Source organism: Macrotis lagotis, chromosome 7, assembly GCF_037893015.1.
Source record: "Macrotis lagotis isolate mMagLag1 chromosome 7, bilby.v1.9.chrom.fasta, whole genome shotgun sequence".
Lineage (NCBI taxonomy): Eukaryota > Metazoa > Chordata > Mammalia > Peramelemorphia > Peramelidae > Macrotis > Macrotis lagotis.
The window spans coordinates 4,389,670-4,406,572 of NC_133664.1; the positions used below are offsets into that span (position 1 = coordinate 4,389,670).

General features: G+C 44.2%; 1 protein-coding gene across 1 annotated transcript in view; it reads right to left on the reverse strand.

Annotated features, from left to right (window-relative positions):
• THSD7A (thrombospondin type 1 domain containing 7A) overlaps positions 1-16,903 on the reverse strand; it is a 323,596-nt gene that overhangs the window by 49,497 nt on the left and 257,196 nt on the right. Inside the window, exons 11-12 of the mRNA XM_074195394.1 lie at positions 12,147-12,279; positions 10,744-10,847 (exon numbers count right to left, since the gene is read on the reverse strand). Of these exons, the coding sequence (XP_074051495.1) occupies positions 10,744-10,847; positions 12,147-12,279 (237 nt within the window). The remainder of the gene's footprint in view (positions 1-10,743; positions 10,848-12,146; positions 12,280-16,903) is intronic.

Sequence of the window (16,903 nt, forward strand, 5' to 3'; positions counted from 1 at the left end):
AACAGAAACTCAGGTTACAGACACTCAGGTGATGACTAATCAGAAGAGAGAGTCATGAGGGCCCAATAATTTGAAGCAGGAGCTTCACCAGTGGACAGAGCAGGAGACGTGGAGCCTCAGGACCTCTGTCGGAATGCTGACTCATTTAATATGCTTTGCATGTGACTCAGACAAATCACCTCCTCTTTTGGGGGCTTAATTTGCTCACTGATAAAATGAGACATTTGAACCTTCAGTTTTTATTTAAGATCCTACAACTGAGAGTGTATCTTGGTTGAAGTGAGTTTTGGGAAGACTGTTGAAATAGAGAGGGGTCATGTGTTGGTGAAGAAGAAAGAAGGGGGGCATTGCTAGTGAAGGAAAGGCCTATACAGATTTAAGTGTCAGGCTTTGGAGAAAATGGATGACAATTAATTGCCATTTAGAAAGAATAATATATCTCATGAAATAGTCCCACATGGTCAACTATGTATTATTTATAATTATGTAAAATATGACAATAGATTCCAGTCCAATGGAAATATGCCATGTGAATCTGAATTATGTGATACATTCAAGAATGCACATGTAAGCAGACCAGGGAAGAAAAACGTTCAATCCATGCCCAAGGCAATAAAAGTCACTGAGTATCGCCAACCAAGATGATCTCCTGCTCAGCGGGGACAGAACATGGCTCAGCTCAGATAAAAGCAATGGAGTCACCAGATCAGGCCCTGGAAGCAATGTTTAACTGAATGAGAGATGAGATGAGTGATTTGCTCAGAGCCTCACAAGGGAAGCCACGAGTGAGAAGGAATCGATGAAAACTAAAAAGCTAAAGGAGATTGATTTGAGTGAGTTAGTTATTAAGAGACCTAATTGAGATAGTAAATAAGACCAGGTGATAAATAAGGTGAGCGGCATCCAGCTGTTGATGGTATGGCCGTGAAGCTCAGAGGCAGAACACGATTCACGCCAAGGGTATGAAACTCACCCTTATCTCTCTCTCTCTGTCTGACACCTGGGGCTAAGGAAAGGGTGTCTCATTCACTTTTCAGATTGGATTCAAAAGAGCCACTGTCGAGGAGCCACTTCTTTGGTATATTCTGGAATGATGAGAAGGCAGTGCCAAGGGACTACTTGAGAAGAGAAGCATTGAGGCTCATCTAGAACCCTTCTAGGGAACCTTCATGGGGGCAGTTATAATAGTTCAAATAGCCAGACTTGCTCAACCCCTTTTTTGTTAGTCAAATGCAGTGAACACAAAAAAAGCACTTAGGTCAGCATTTTTATTTCTATCCTATTCTCTCTCTCTCCAAACCAAAGTTTCACCAGGGTTTCCTGATGCTTAGAATGAGACAGGAAAATTCCTTTCACTTCCTATTTTGTCCCCAGTAGCCAGGGATCAGCTGCTGGAAATCACTTTGAAACTTTTATAAACTTCTAGGAAGAAATCAACAACATGGGGTCAGATGGCAGGGAGAATTATTCTCCCTTTACATCCCAAATCTGTCATTAAGGTCCTGGACTGGTGGTCTCATCATCTCTTCACATTACCATTTCTTTGGCCAGGCTTCTCTTTCCTGGGCAGCTCATCCAGGCTTCCTTACTGAACTTTCTTAAATATGACCTCCAGGTACCTCTGAGTCCCTCTAGGGATCCTGGTTGACCTCTTTTTTCAGCTTGTCAGTGTTTTCTTTTTTATAAAACTAGTACCCAGGACCACAGAGAGAAGCTTAGGTGAAGTCTGACAGGGCAGAGAAAAGGATACATTTCAACTTCCTCTATACTTAGCTAAAGAATGAAGGACAAAATGGGGCAGCTAGGTGGTGCAGTGGATAGAGCACCAGCTCTGGAGTCAGGAGGACCTGGGTTCAAATCCAGTCTCAGACACTTCATAATTACCTAGCTGTGCGGCCTTGGGCAAGCCACTTAACCCCATTGCCTTGCAAAAAAAAAAAAAAAAAAACAAACCTAAAAAAAATCAACTTGAAAGATACAGGAATCAGAAGAAGCTTGTTTAAAAGAGATCTGAAGGTTTCCATGAAATTCAAGCAGTGTGACAGGGAAACCCACTAGGCCCATAGGCTGCATTGGTTATTATCCTTCATTCTTTTTTTTTTAAGTTTTTTTGCAAGGCAATGGGGTAAAGTGGCTTGCCCAAGGCCGCACAGCTAGGTAATTATGAAGTGTCTGAGGCTGGATTTGAACTCAGGTCCTCCTGACTCCAGGACCGGTGGCCACCTAGGTGCCCTCAAGTTGATTTTTCTAAACCAAAGACTTTAAATTTATCCTAATTTGGCCTGTCATCCTGGTGACCTGACAAACCTAGTCATCATTCAACATTCAATGAGCCTACATAGTAACTCTAGAGAATGTGGGATGGAGAATGGATTTGGAAGATTGAGATTAAAGCCAGATCATCTGAGTGTGGTTCTTTCCATGCTCTTTTCTTTTTCTAGGTCCTGCTGAGCTGAGGAAACTTGCTTTGCCTGCTCCTATTTGCTTTCCTTTGGGAAGGAGAACAAAAATATTTTTGATCTGTTTTATCTTTTTTCCTGGTGAATGAGGGGACAGAGGGTGCTTTAATCACTTCTGGCAGGCAATAGATCCATGAGTATGGATAGGTTCAGCCACCTACCCCCCCCTGTAGAAGTTGGGGATTTCATATTCACTTGTTTCAATGCAGACCCAATTGGACCCAGGAAACCCCCATGTCCTTAGGGTTATTGCTAAGGATTCTATTGTCATTGTATAAGGGTTATTTGGATAGATTGGCAGGTTTGTGGTGAGATAGGAAATACTGTAATGGCCTAAGGCTCTGATGTCCCCAGAAAATCTTCCCTGACTCTCCATTTCTGTCTCTTACAAAACTTTTCTTTATTTAGTGGAACCAGTCTACCTAGACTTCTTTGGGCTTTTGCCTTAATAGAGCCTTTAGGGGATCCCTTGATGTCTCTTAAAGAATTGATAGCATGGTAGTTTTGTCAACAGTTTCTGGTACAGCAGACTGAATAGAATTTGTTAACTAGCACCTGCCTTTCCAAATCCTTCCTAGAATAACATGGGTGGTACCTTTCTGAAGGTTCATGTACTCTAATACTAATACAGGATAATTGGTGAGGAAGATCATCGTTCTTGTTAGTACCTTCCAGCATGGCATTATCATTGGCACCACTTATCTCTAGTTTGTCTCCAAGGAGAGAATGAGAAGGGATTGGTTAGGGGCTTTCTGGAGATCTAGTTAAATGATATATAGAGCATTAGCACCCATCCACCTATTTAATAACCACCACAAAAGGCAATAAAGTTCTGCCATGGACTGCACTGAAGGAAGTACATTCTAGATGGGCTTTTTGCTGATGGTTTTCTCTTCTAGAATGTCTTTATAATCTTGAAGAATTTCAAAGGAATGAAATCCAAGCTCATTGGAAAAATGTTTACAAGTTCCATTATCTTCTTTTTAAGTCCCAGGATGATGTATGCCTTTCTCTAACCTTCAGGATCCTTTCTTACTGCTGCTATAAAGACTCCCAGTTCTTACAATATCTCCGGCTGCAGTTGGGGACTGGTCAAGAACTCAACAAGGGCATCCAGGAACTATCCTGCACTTTCCTTGCTTGCCTTCCATTTCAGCCCTCTGTTGACTGCTTTTTTGTTCTGTCCTTCCTAGTCCAAAGATCCTTCTCTTAAATCGATATTGATTTAGTATCCTGCCCCTCGGGAAAACAGCTCAGCTCCCTGAAATGATTTGTAGTCAGTCATTCCAAGTTCCTATAACTGACATAAGCCTTTGGGGCAGGAGAAACAAAGTCAGAGCAGGGTCTACAATGATGATAAATAGCACACACATATCTCATTGCTACAGGCCCACGAAATGCCAGTTGTGTCAGCCACTACCATCAATGACAAGCCTGCAATTAACCCCCTCTACAGTGCCCCTATGGTAGAAGTCAGAGTGTGATACACTAGTGATTTGAAGAGTTGTCCAGTCACCTGAAAAATGAAGGATATTGGGAACAAAATGTGATGCTGTGCCCAGTTTGTCATTTTAGCTTGGCTTGACTTGACAACTTGGTTGGGGGAGGACTATCCATTTCATCAAATACAAAGCACTCTTGTTATGAAAGGGGTGCAGAGACCAAGTCCTTTCTTGATGGCATCTTATACTTCTGTCCCTTCCTTCTCATCCCCATCATTGTCACCTACTTGGTGACACAAGTCAGAACCTCCCAGTTAAGGAGTCCTTATACTCTGTGGTGTGTAACCTAGATGTACATTTTGGAAATATGACATTAATTGTATTAATGTCCTGCTCAGGATATTCAAAGGCTCCCCACTGACTACTTACTTCGGCATTCAAAGTATATATTTCATGATTTGGCTCCCACCTACTTTTGCTGCCCAATCAATCTCTCATTGATTCAGTCAAATTGGTTTACTTACCAACTCCAAAATGTCTTTTGCTTTCTCAGTTTTTTCCCTTTGTTTATGTCATTCCCTTAACCTCGATTCACTCCCACCACCCCTTTGCCTATCAAAAATCAGTCCAGCTTTCAAAAGATCTTAGTCAGATGGAAGTCCCAACTAATGGTGACTTCTCCCTCTTCTGAATTCCCACTTTCTGGAGTCTTCCAGAAATTGCTCATTGTTGACAAAAGTGGCTTCAGGAATTATAAACTCATGGATTGTGCTGAGGGGCAGTTTGGGCTTGCTTGAAAGAGCAGGCTTGCCAGTTCTCAGTCTGGGAGAGCTTCTTTCTAACTATTGTTTTGCTTTTCCATATTGATCCAATTTATTTCAACAGACTTGCTTAGCATTTACTCTGTGCAAAGCTCTGTATGATCTGATGGTAGAGATGCAAAATTTAGATACACTTCTTGCATTGATTTAGCATAGACAAATAAATATAGTTTAAAATAAATCCTACCTTCATGAGTGAGGGGAAAATAAAGGGTTCTATGAGGTCTCCTGGGAAAAGTTTCTAACAGAGAACAAGGGTTCTGACATTTGAACTGGGCTTTCAAGTACAGGTAAAGGGGAGAGAAAGGAAGAACACTGATCTTCGAGAGTCATGCCTTGTCCTTGGTCCTGACTCAAGGCCAGTTAACTTCATGTAGTGACCACAGAGCCTATGGCTCTACAGGATGTCCTTGTGCCCCACTTCCTGCTGATCTGTCAGCATTACCCCCTTTTAATTTCCTATTAATGCTTGAGGGGGTGAAGGTTAGACCACTCCCTCTCCTGCTAGATTTACACCTATGGTTAGACTGTCCTGTGAATCATCACTTGCCCCCTCCCCCCCATTATTTTTGTCCCTGGAAAAAAATTTTCAATTATAACTAAATCAAGATGCACTTTGTCACTGTCAGCAACAGCTGCTGACTTAATAGATTTTCAGTCTAGAACATAGTCTATATTGCCAAAGAGGTCAATGAAAAATTAGTAGAAATAATATGAGTATGAAGCTAGCTAATTATATTTAGAGATGACTATGAAAATAGAGTAATTATTTTGAGTGTTTTATAGTCATAAATTTTAAAATTTGACCCTAACATCCTCTTCAAATATCCATTTCAATTTCTAGTTCATCAATTTCTCTGCTTCATTAATTTGAAAAAACACTTTCATGAGACTCTGAAAAACAGAGGGGATAAGATAAAACTAAATTTGCTTCTTGGTGGACATTTATTCTTTCCATGTGACTATTATTTTCTCACATTCTATCTTACTGGCATGTGAAGGAAAGGGGGTAGAAGTAAAAAGAGGAAGGTGGCGAATAAGAGAGAATTTATTTCCAATGGAAACAGTGAAAAGTCAAAGTTTTGGTGCATGGGAGAGACAGCACAGCAGATGCTTTTGAGTTAAAGTTCAGTTTAGAGAGAGGGGACTGTGAGCTTGGGGAGAAGTCTCAGATCTCTGACACAAGACCTTCTAACTGATTAACTATTGGCTCTGATGGGACCAGGAATGGTTGACCAGGTCAAAATATTGATGGGAATAACCAATATTCTGCTTATCCAAAGGAAAGTGATGTAGAAATGACTTCTGGGGTGTAGTGAAAGTGTTGAAAGTGTTGAATGATGAGTGACGTGAATGTGTGAATGACATTTATTACCTCAAGCTATCAGAGTCCTACTTGCTCTAAATCTTGAATCCCTTTAATACTTAGTTTATAACAAGAACTCAGACTCAACACATTTCCCCTAAACTGGCTTAATCTAATCTGTTGATACCTTTTCTCCAAGGCACCCAAATTTAAAGTAAGTCTTCCAATCCTCTCCTTCTCTCTCCCTCCAGCCCCACAAAATCCAATTAGTTACTAAGCCCTGTTGAATTTTCTCTTCACAATATCTCCCCATAACTGGTCCTTCACTTCCAATTCCACTTCCCATAGGCCAATTCAGGCCCTCCTTAGCTCAGACCTGGATTACTATGATATCTCCCTACCTGATCTCTGGCCTATCTTTACTTCATATCACCTCCTTCATATCACCAATAAAGCAAACTTTGTAATGCCCAGTTTTGTTGTGTTACTACTCCTAAAATGTCTCCACTAGATATATGGTTGAAGAAAGCTCTTCCTTGCTTGGCTCTCCCCTATCCTCCCTTTTCTCATATAACTATCTACTCTAGCCAAAGTGGTCCCCTCAAAACACCTGTCATGTTCCTTGGTTGTGTTGGCTTTCTCTACCAGCATTTTCCCTTTTTCTTCCTTTATCCTTGTCCAAATACAGAACCACACCCGGTTTAAAGCCCAGATAAAGGGCTTGAACTCCTTTAATGCATTCTCTGATCTTTTCATTTAGGAGAGAGCTCTTCTGACTCAAACACTTCTGTATTGTTGGTTTTCTTTTGCTGTTTTTTGTTCTCAGCCCCAAGGAGCAGCCTACTTAAGTAGGGAGTATCTCCTTCCCAATTGGCAACCTGTCATGTACTTGTCAAAGAGTATTTCAAACACCATCTCTCAGTCCAAGTTGTTTTACTAGGCAAAGGGGAAGATCACATCAATGAACTCATGAAGTAGGTTGCTGCATTGGGAACATGTAACATTAACTATCAGAGTTCTTGAGTTCATATCTGGCCTCTTTGACTTTCCTTTAGATGTGTTGTTGTTAAGTCATTTCAGCCTGACTCTTCATAACTCCATTTGGGATTTTCTTAGCAAAAATGGTAGAGAGGTTTGTCATTTTCTTCTCCAAATCATTTTATGGATGAGGAAACTGAGACAAATTGATGAAGTGACTTGCCTAGAGTCACACAGCTAGAAAATATCTGAGGTCAGATTTGAATTAAGGTCTTCCTGAAATGAGGACTAGTGTTTTATCCATTGTATCCCTAGCTAGATCTGTTTGTTTAACTGCAAAATGAAGGAATTGGACTAAGGAAACTCAGAGGTCCTTTCCAGGTCAGTATCTATGAGCATAGTTCCTCTGATGCATGGCAAAACTATTAGTTATCACTTCATCTTTACATCTCATCTCTTAATTGGACTATAAAGTCATTGAATCCTTTCAATGCCAGGCAGAATTTGTCCTACATAGCACAACAGGTCCTGAATAAATGCCAATGATTGAGTGAGATGAGGAAGTCTGGGGTACTGTCCAGCTTCTGGGAATGTTTCTGATATTGGATGAAGTCTTAGGATGAATAATTCACTCTAGGGTTAGCTTTTATTTTTTATATAGCATTGGGAAATTAGGGACTTGGCCAGTCACAGAATCGGCAGCTGTAAGGGGCAAGAGTAGAACCCAAATCTTCCTGGATCAGAGGCTAGTTCTCTACTCACTAGAACTGGCTGCTTTTCCACAAATACTTTTATCCCCACTTTACTGAGAAAAAGATAAGTCCAAGAGGTTAAATGAGTTAACTGTTGCAACAAAGACTTGAACCCAAGTCTGGTTCCTTGAAAGTTCTTGTACTTTCTTGCCAACAGTTGCTTTTCTCCTTGTTCTTTCATTCTGGATCTCTGATGTCATTGGGGTTCACTGGGGGCTCAGATGGATTGGGATCTTCACTTTAGCTTAGTCTTGGAGAATTGCTCAGGGCACTTGAGGGTCATCTATGCGCCAGGGCCAGGCTTTGCACCCAGGACTTCCTAACGTAGAGGCCAGCTCTTCATCCAGGCTTCTACTCTGCCTCTAGAACCCTAATCATAAATCTGGTTGCTTTAAAGAATCGCCCAAAGTGGCATGATTCAGTCTTGGCACAGAAATACCTCTCCCTCCAAATAAAGAGGGCTTAGTAGGCCAGGCAAGATGAGCATTGGAGCATCTGGAACTGTCCAGCAGTCTCCATTTCACTAGTATTTCCATGAATGCTGATACAACCATTTGTTTCAGTCTTTATACAGATAGGAAATAAGGTAAATATGGTGACAAAATAGAGAAAGTGCTTTATGTTGGTGTTAAAGATGTGTGTGATGTGCTGAAGGCTTCAGAGCTCAATTCCTAATACAGAGTGCTCTGCCAGAACCTCCTATGTATCACCAGGATGTGTGGTGATCATCTAAGAACTCTGTGGTAATGAATGGAGGCCTCCAGTACCGTCCTCACCTAGGCAGGCGAGGCATTGGCTGGCAGGGTCAGAAATACAGAATCTTAGTTCTGGAAACAACTCAGAGGTCATGTATTCTAACCTTGACCTGAGAATAGACTCTTCCTCCTCGAATATGCAGGGCAGGTGGTCATCATGCTTCTGGCTGAAACTCACCAAGAAGGAGAAGCCCCTACCTTCCAGGGCAACTCATTCCACTTTTGGACAAGGCTTAGTCTTAAGGCATTTTTCCTGATAGTGAGCCTCAATTGGCTTCTTTTCCCCCACTCCTCCTCCCTCCCCGCATTGCTCTTGTTTTTTATTTTCCTGTGGCCACATAAGAAAGTGTCGTTTCTCTTCTATGTGACAACTCTTCAAATATCAGAAGGCAGCTGGCCTATCTCCCCCCTCAGGTGAAACAGATTTCTTTGATTAGTCCTGACACAACTTGTTCCCTTCACTTGTCACAAGTCTATTCTTTGCCCCCTGTTTTTTATGGACACGACCTGACTTGGTCACATCGTCATGAAGACCGAGGTACCCAGACCTGAACATAACACTCCCTATTGGGGTCTCTACTGCTTCTTCTTGGAATCTCTGTCTCTCTTCGGGCAGCCCCTGATAAGAAGAGCAAGACTTTGGAATTCTGTTTCTTTCTGAGTTTGGAGCCACATTGCAATGGTGGATGACCCTCAGCACAAGAGAGATCAAGTTGCTTTGGAGGAAATCCTTGGAGAGGAGGAGGCTGCTTTAGCTGCTTCTTAGGAAGTGCTGTGAGAAAAGCAAGAGCCCAGAGGACCGTTCTAGCTCATGCCTGACTCCTTTCCTGGGAAAAGTTAGGTACTGAGAGAGATGGGATTATTCTTTGGGCCATGAGGCTGTTATTTCATGTCTAACACTGGCAGACAAAGCAGATGGGGGCTGGAGGTATGAAGGCCAAAGCAAGGCCAGAACCACTCATTTCTGCCTGTCTCCGTTCTGTTTAATACCTATGTCTTGGTGCCTGAGGGAACTTGGGGAAACCAGGGTCAACTTTGTTGGGCATCTTGACATGGGTGGAGGGGACTCATTGCAAGGCATGGATAGCAGGGGCTTATAAGTAAAGGGGAGATCCTAGAACACAGGTGCTCATGCCTGTTCATTTGGTCAGAAGGTATCAAGTTTACAAAAGGGAGCTCCTTTAGAGCAGAGCCAGTAGTTAGTAGGTACTAGAACCAGTCCAACCTGAAAAGTCTAAGTCAGGGGAGAAGGAGAGAACAAGGACGTATTAAACCCCTACTAGAAAGCAGATGGCACAGAATGCCAGGCCTGGAATCAAGAAGACTACTCTTCCTGAGTTCAAATCCTGCCTTAGATATATCTCAGCTGTGTGTCCCTGGGTAACTCACTTACTGCTGTTTACCCCAGTTTCCTTATCTGTAAAATGAGCTAGAGAAGAAAATGGAACATCATTTCATTATCTTTGGCAAGAAAATCCAAACTGGGGTCATGACGAGTTACACATGACTGAACAATGACTGGACAACAGGCATCTCGTTTGATCCCCACAAAACCCCTGAGGGGTAGGTACTGTGATGATCCATACTTTACAGATGAGAAAACTGAGTCACAGAGCAGTTAAGTGACTTGTCTAGTCACACAGCTATTAACTGTCTGAAATCAGAGTTGAACTTGGCTCTTCCAGACACCAAGCCCAGAGTTCTAGCCATTGCACTCTTTAGTTGCCTATAGAAGGGCTGGATTTGGCCCGCTGAGGGGTTCACTTGTTAACTGTACTGGAGATTTTTGACTTGTAGTCAAGGAGACCAGGATTCAAGTCTTACTCATGCACAATGTGGCCCTGGGCCACTGACTTCACATGGTCCTGGCAGCTACCTAAGAACCTGCCCATGAGCTTCCGCACCAGAATTTCCTTCCCCTTGATGAAATAACACATGCTCTCAAGGATGCTCTCAGTGGCAGGGGATGTATAGGTAAAGGTAACACAGAGAAATTCTGGGAGAACAAGAAAAGGTGATTAAGGTGACAGTTAAGTACCAAGAAGCATCATTGAACATGTTGCCCTGAAAAGACAGACACTAAGGTGACCACTTTACATATAGCGCAAAGGCCCCCCTCCAAAGCAGGGACCATGATGCCCAGGGTCCATCACTCTTTTTCCCTTCCCCTCTCTGGTCCACTTCTAGTATGAACAACAGGGAACTTTCCTCAAGGAGCAGTGGTTCCTACCTCTGGCCTGGAGACCTGCTCCACAGTTCTCCTGGGTGCCAGGACTCTCTTGTCTCACTGACCATGGCACCAGCTGGCACCGGCGCCATTTGTGAGTCTTCCACCTGAAAGAAGTACAGATCTTGATTAAGAGGTTAAAGAGGACATGGACACAGCTGCTCATGCCAGGAGACTTAAGGCTACTTAACTCCTCAGGTGGGCAGGGACCAACCTGCTAATGGTGGATCTTTTTGTTCTCAATATAATTTAGGACTTGAGATGGTTTTAAAAGGAGGAAGCGTAGATGTTAAGAATACTGTGACCCAGCGAGTGTCCACTTCCTTGTTATATTATAGTGGACAAGCCAAAGTTCTTGTTCTGGGCAGGGGATGCTCCAGCAGGACCTTTAAGGTTTGCCTTTTCAAGCCTTCCTAAAGGGCAGGACTTTTAGAGTCTGATCTAATTTTCTGTGATTCTTATAAAATTGGAAGAAAAGGTTTTGTGGGGAAGTGGATGAAATACCCTGGGGCAGCAGATGTTGGGTGGTGACTCAGCTGGATCACACACTGGCTTTGTCAGGCTGCACAAGTCCATCAGTACCACTGCAGCACTACCTTCTCCCTCTAAAATGGTCACAACATACTTGTGCACTAGGGTGGTGGAGAGACCACTGGACTTGGTTTGGAGTAGATCTGAATGTGAACAGTTATGGACATGGGAATAGCAATCTTCCTGGCAGAGTTGCTGTGAGACTCCAAGGAGAAAAGAGGATAAACGGTGCAAACCTGAGAGCTCCTCTTGTCAAGACCTCCGGGGTAGTTCTCATCTGATATTCCACCCCTACTGGCTGTGCATTGGCACCATCTCCCTCTGCTTGCAATGCCATCTCCTTCAGGGCTTCCCTTTCTTGAAGCCTATTCTGATTGCCCCTAGCTCTAAGGATGCTCTCCCTCCCATCCCGCCAATGTTCCCACTCTTTAGTCTCCTTCATTTCTTTGCCCTGGCATGGCAATCTTCCCCTTCCATGTGGGTGCAGGTTAGAACCCCCTACTATGATACAAACTCTTTGAACATAGAGGGTAGTTTAAGGCTACCTAAAATGAGCAATAAGCAAATAGTTCTTTATTAGAACTTGGCAGCATCTCCAAAGCCGGAATCATCTGTGAGTCCAAGGCCTTGGGCAGTCTGCTATTGACTCTGTTGGAATGGGGGTGGGAGGTCCAACTGTCCAAAGCAACAAAAGCAGTAGAAGGGGGCCTAGGAAGCTGTGGGGGAGGACATTCTGTAACTCCCAACCTCACCTGAAGCTCTGGCAGACTGAGGGAGCTGGTTGAGGTGGGGGGGATATTGACTCTAGGAACCAGCCTCAACTGAAGCTATGTGTGTGTTGGGGGAGAGACCACCTCTGTAACCCCCAGTCTCACCTGAAGCTGTGACAGATGGGGGGAGCTGTGCATTCCCTTTCCTCATATAGTGTCTCTAGGCAGTCACGGCCTCCATTGGCAGGTAGCTGAATGATAACCCGATTCCGGGACTGTTTCTTCACTGTAGTGTCCCCTGAAAAGAGCCAAGGAGGTGGTGGGTTTAACCTTCCAATTTCTGCATCAAGTCTAGAACCTGAGAGACAATCAGACCTGTGTAAATGTCTGTCTTGGGAGCAATGAAGGAGAGGCTGGCAAGGGATCAAGACAATGTCAGTGGGGGGTGACCCCTTGATTGTTTCTGGAAGCCTCTGAAGGTTTTCCTCCTCAGAAGGACCTGGGGCCTCATTGGTTCCTGGGTCACAGGAAGGGAATGGGCCAGCACTCAGGAAGGGATAAGGGTCTCTGGGCAGAGAAGCAGACAATGACCTGTTCTCATGGCCAATGAAGAACTGATCCAGGGATGGATCTTGTTGCATTAGGGGTTTTTTAATGATTTGTGAGAGAGAGGCGGGGTGAAATGCCTAGTTATGGAGATGGTGCTAAAGCTCTACACAGGGGGGTAGGGAATGGGCACTCTGGCCCCAGGACAGTCACTAATGATGTAGGTGACCTTGGACAAGTCACTTCCCTATCTGCACTTCACTTTCCTCATCTGGAGAATTAAGGGAGCTGAGTATCACAGCTTTAGATCCAGAAAGTATTTTAGAAGAAATCTTTGACTGTAACCCTCATTAGACAGATAGGGAAACTGAGGCCCATAGAATATAAGTAAATCACCCCAGGTCCCCCAGGTGGGACTAGATGCTTCCAAGATTTTGGGGCTCCAGCTATTTCAGATACTTTCTCTTAGATGTGTATAACCCAACATATGTATGGATGCATACATATAAACCTACACATACATACATATTTACATATATGTATGCATATGGGTCTGGGCTTCTGCTTCTAGAGAACTCCTAGCATGGAATACCCCCTCCACCAATGGAATTAGTAACTTAGTCTATTTAATAGATTTGGAGAATTGTCTGGGATGAGTAGATTAACTGACTTGTCTCGGACAACATAGCCGATATGGATCGAGGTGGAATTGGAACCCTGGTCTTCCTGAGTCTAAGGCTAAACCCTCTAGTCATTTCACTGGGATGTCACTTCTAGGTCCATGCTCTCTGGGGCTTTGGGACTATGGAGAGATACCTTTCCTTAAATGTCAGCTCAAAGCCTGTGGGAGCTTTTAGATTGAGAGTGGGTCCCGTGCAGTCCTCCTGGAAAGTGTGGGAGGGTAGAAAGTGCCCTCCTGAGTCCCAGGTCTGGCCCTTGACCCTCATTCTGGGGGGCCCCACAGCCTTCATGCTAGGGTCTCCTCCAGGATTCTCAACCATTGGGATGACTGGCGGATCCCATTAATGCAGCATCTTCCTCTCCTCAAGAATCACCATGATCTTGTCTGCCCCATGGGACACATAGGCCTCATCCCCATGTATAACAAGCCTTCAGCCAGGCTTAAGTGGGAAATTTTATTTCCTGGTGACTCACTTAATTTGAAACATGCAACTAGTAAATTATTCTTGTCCTTTGCTATTCATTATAAACAGGCTGCACGTCTTCCGGTGAGCCACATTAGAAAGAACAGGGCAGTGAGTGGGGACAGGGAAGCCTCCATGCTTTGGAGCCACATGGATTTTACAATCAATTATTTTATAATTAGAGCAGTTAGGAGGTACAATGGATAGAACACTGACCTGGGAGTCAGGGAGACCTGAGTTCAAATTTAGCCTCAGATATTTACTCAGTTAATTGTTTGATCAGGGGCAAGTCACTTAACATCTATTTGCCTCATTTTCCTCACCTATAAAATAATAGCCCCTGCCTCCCATGAGTTTATGAGGATCAAATGAGATATTTGTAAAAGACAGCCCATGTCTAGCACCAAAAAGACCCTCTGTATCTCCCCCCAGCATGAACAAACAATCCCTGCACTGAAGGCCTCCTCTGATGTGGGGCACCTCTCTGCCCATCCTCCATTTGGAGTCCAGAGGCCCATTGCTGAGGAATCCAGATGTCTTTGACAGACTCATTCTTGGCTTTGAATTCATGCTTGTTGGAGGAAAAGAAGAATGAATTTTGGATTATCTTAGGATCTCACAGGACTGAGAGCTGGGAAAACCTGCTACAACATTTCCATTCACTAGGTCAGGTCCCAGGAGGCTTAGTGACTTACCCAAGGTCACTCAGTCAATCAAGACTATTGCCAGGGTTTTATCCCAGAGATTCTGACCTCCCAATTCCCAACACCCCATCCTTATTCCAAAATTATCCTCTGGTTATCTCATCTACTAGGAGCTTTGCTCTTTCTACCCCCCCTCCCCCAAGATTCTTGGAATAAGGATCATAATAACTCCTTCACTAAGCTCCCAGTCACATAGAACAGTCAAGGTCTGGTCTGAGGAGAGAGCTTCCCACCGTCCACTGTCAGGGGCTAGACTTCCTTCAGGAAACTGTCACTTGTCCCATGGAGGGTTCTTGGTTCCATTGGATCTCAGATTGGCCTAGAACATGGTGTCCAGAAGGTATGATAGAATCGCCAATTCTCGGTGGCTAGAGAGCAAAGATTTCATCTGGAAAGAATGTAGATGGGCAACAGGGGGACTCCCAGAGTAAGGAAGAGCTGAAGTCAAATCTTGCCTCACACATTTATGAGCTATTTGACCATGGCTAAGTTACATTAGCTTGACCAGCCTCAGTTGCCTCTTTTGTAAAATGGGGATAAGAGCAGGACCCAGCATCCAGAAGTGTTGTGAGAGATTACACTTGTAAAGACTTCTACAAACTTTAATGTGCTAAGTAAATGCTATTATAATTATTATTAATTAGACCAGGACCCTGACTAGGGCATGGCCAAGCCTGAAGTGGCAGGTGGAGTTCTCTCTTTGGCTCTCCATCTCAGTCTCTTTCCCTCTTCCATCTCTCTCTGTGTCTCTGCCTTGCCTGTCTCTCATCTCCCCTGGCAGCCCTGCTCTGGCTGTGGGCAGACCTCTCCTCTCCTCTTCTTTTTCTGACTCCAGTTGGCTGGCACTCTGGCCTTGCATTGAGAACTTGGCTCCAAAGGCAGGGGACAGCCCAATTGAATCTCCTAGGGAGGCTTTTGTGTCCTGTCTTTTTTTGGTGGGGATGGGGACAGGGAACGGAAGACAGGTGCAGGAGCAAACTCCTTCATTTAAGGTAGGTGGGGAGGACTCCCAGTGAGGAAACGCTCCTGAGCTGCATCTGCTCTGTGGCTCCAAGTCTAAGAGAGTTTCTGGGGCTCCAGAGGTTAAGAGACCTACCCAGGGTGCCACAGTAGATAATGTCTGAGGCAGACCTTGAACCCAGATCTTACGGATGTGGAGGCAGACTCTCTGCCTCTCTGTTAGGGGATGCAGGCTCACTGGCCTTGAACCCAGGTCTTCCTGACTTCCTATAGATTTCAGATGATTTTCTTTAGAATCATAGCTTCCACTGAAATCATTTGGTTGGGTTTGTAGAAATGTCTCTGTACGTCCATTCCCTCACTAGGGCCCATGACCCATCTCTCATCTCTCTCATACTCTGCTTTAAGGTGGGCAATGCTTCCACAGACATCCCTCCCAGCCCTTTGGAGAAGATGTACAGTAAATCCCAACTTCACCCCAGGGAGCACTGGATCTGGAGCAAGATTAGCTTTTCTTCTGATGACAGGTAGGAAGAATTGAGGCATATGAGTGATTTACAGTTGGGAAACAAATTTTATCTAAATTGATAGGAAACATCCCAGAGCAGCAGCTTGGGCTCACAGATGAGTTTTTGGAAACTTCCTTGTCCAGTGAGCTGAACTTGATTAGTGGGGATTTCTCCGGGCCCATCTGGGGAAGGCTGGGAGGCCATCTCAGGGACAGGGACTGTCCCCCAAAGGAGAAGCTACTTTCTTCTGCTAAATTTGCAGGGTTCCTATGTAATAATGATTTCTCTCTCTGCTGAAAGGGAAGGAGGCTTGCTCCTCATTTTAATAGATAACACTGAACAAATTTAGAATTACTTGCAAAATCTAATTAGAAAGAAACATCCTGTCCCCATATTAATTTTCTGCCACCATTATCTCTCCTAGGATGCTCAACTTCAGTTAGCGTTTTTAATTGTGGGTTGCCCTCTATGTAATTTCCCAAGAATCTAAATTATTCACACTCTGTACACAGTAATGAGAAAACTTTCTCTGGCCCAGGATTGGGTCTCAGTCCCCCTCCACATCTCCAGATCCCAATCAATCACCTTGCTTGTCTGCAGATGCCTGCCTTAAATAATCAGAGGAGCATGCCTGTGGACTCATGGCCAGGGGACAGGTGAGGGGGGCTGCAATATCCACTCCATTTACTGATGAGGAGAAGCAGGGACATGATTGAGCTGAGCCAGTTAGGGTCAGGAAGGGATTCCAACTCTGACTGTCCCATCAGATGCTGTTCAACAAAGTCCCTGCACCTCTTCAGAATGGGGGTTTCCTCAGAGATCACTGTATAGTGAAGAGAATTACACAGGGTCCTACAGTCAGTAGGTGTCTGAGGCAGGCCCTGAATCTGCATCCTATTTATGTGGAGACAGGCTAGGCTGCTTCTCTGATAGGAGATGGAGGCTCAATGGACCAAGGGGTGGGATGGTCAGAGAAGGAAAGTAATAAGATGAGCTGCCAATCACTGGTCATTTCCCATAGTAGGAGGTACCACTGGAAATCTTGTCTTGGCCATTTT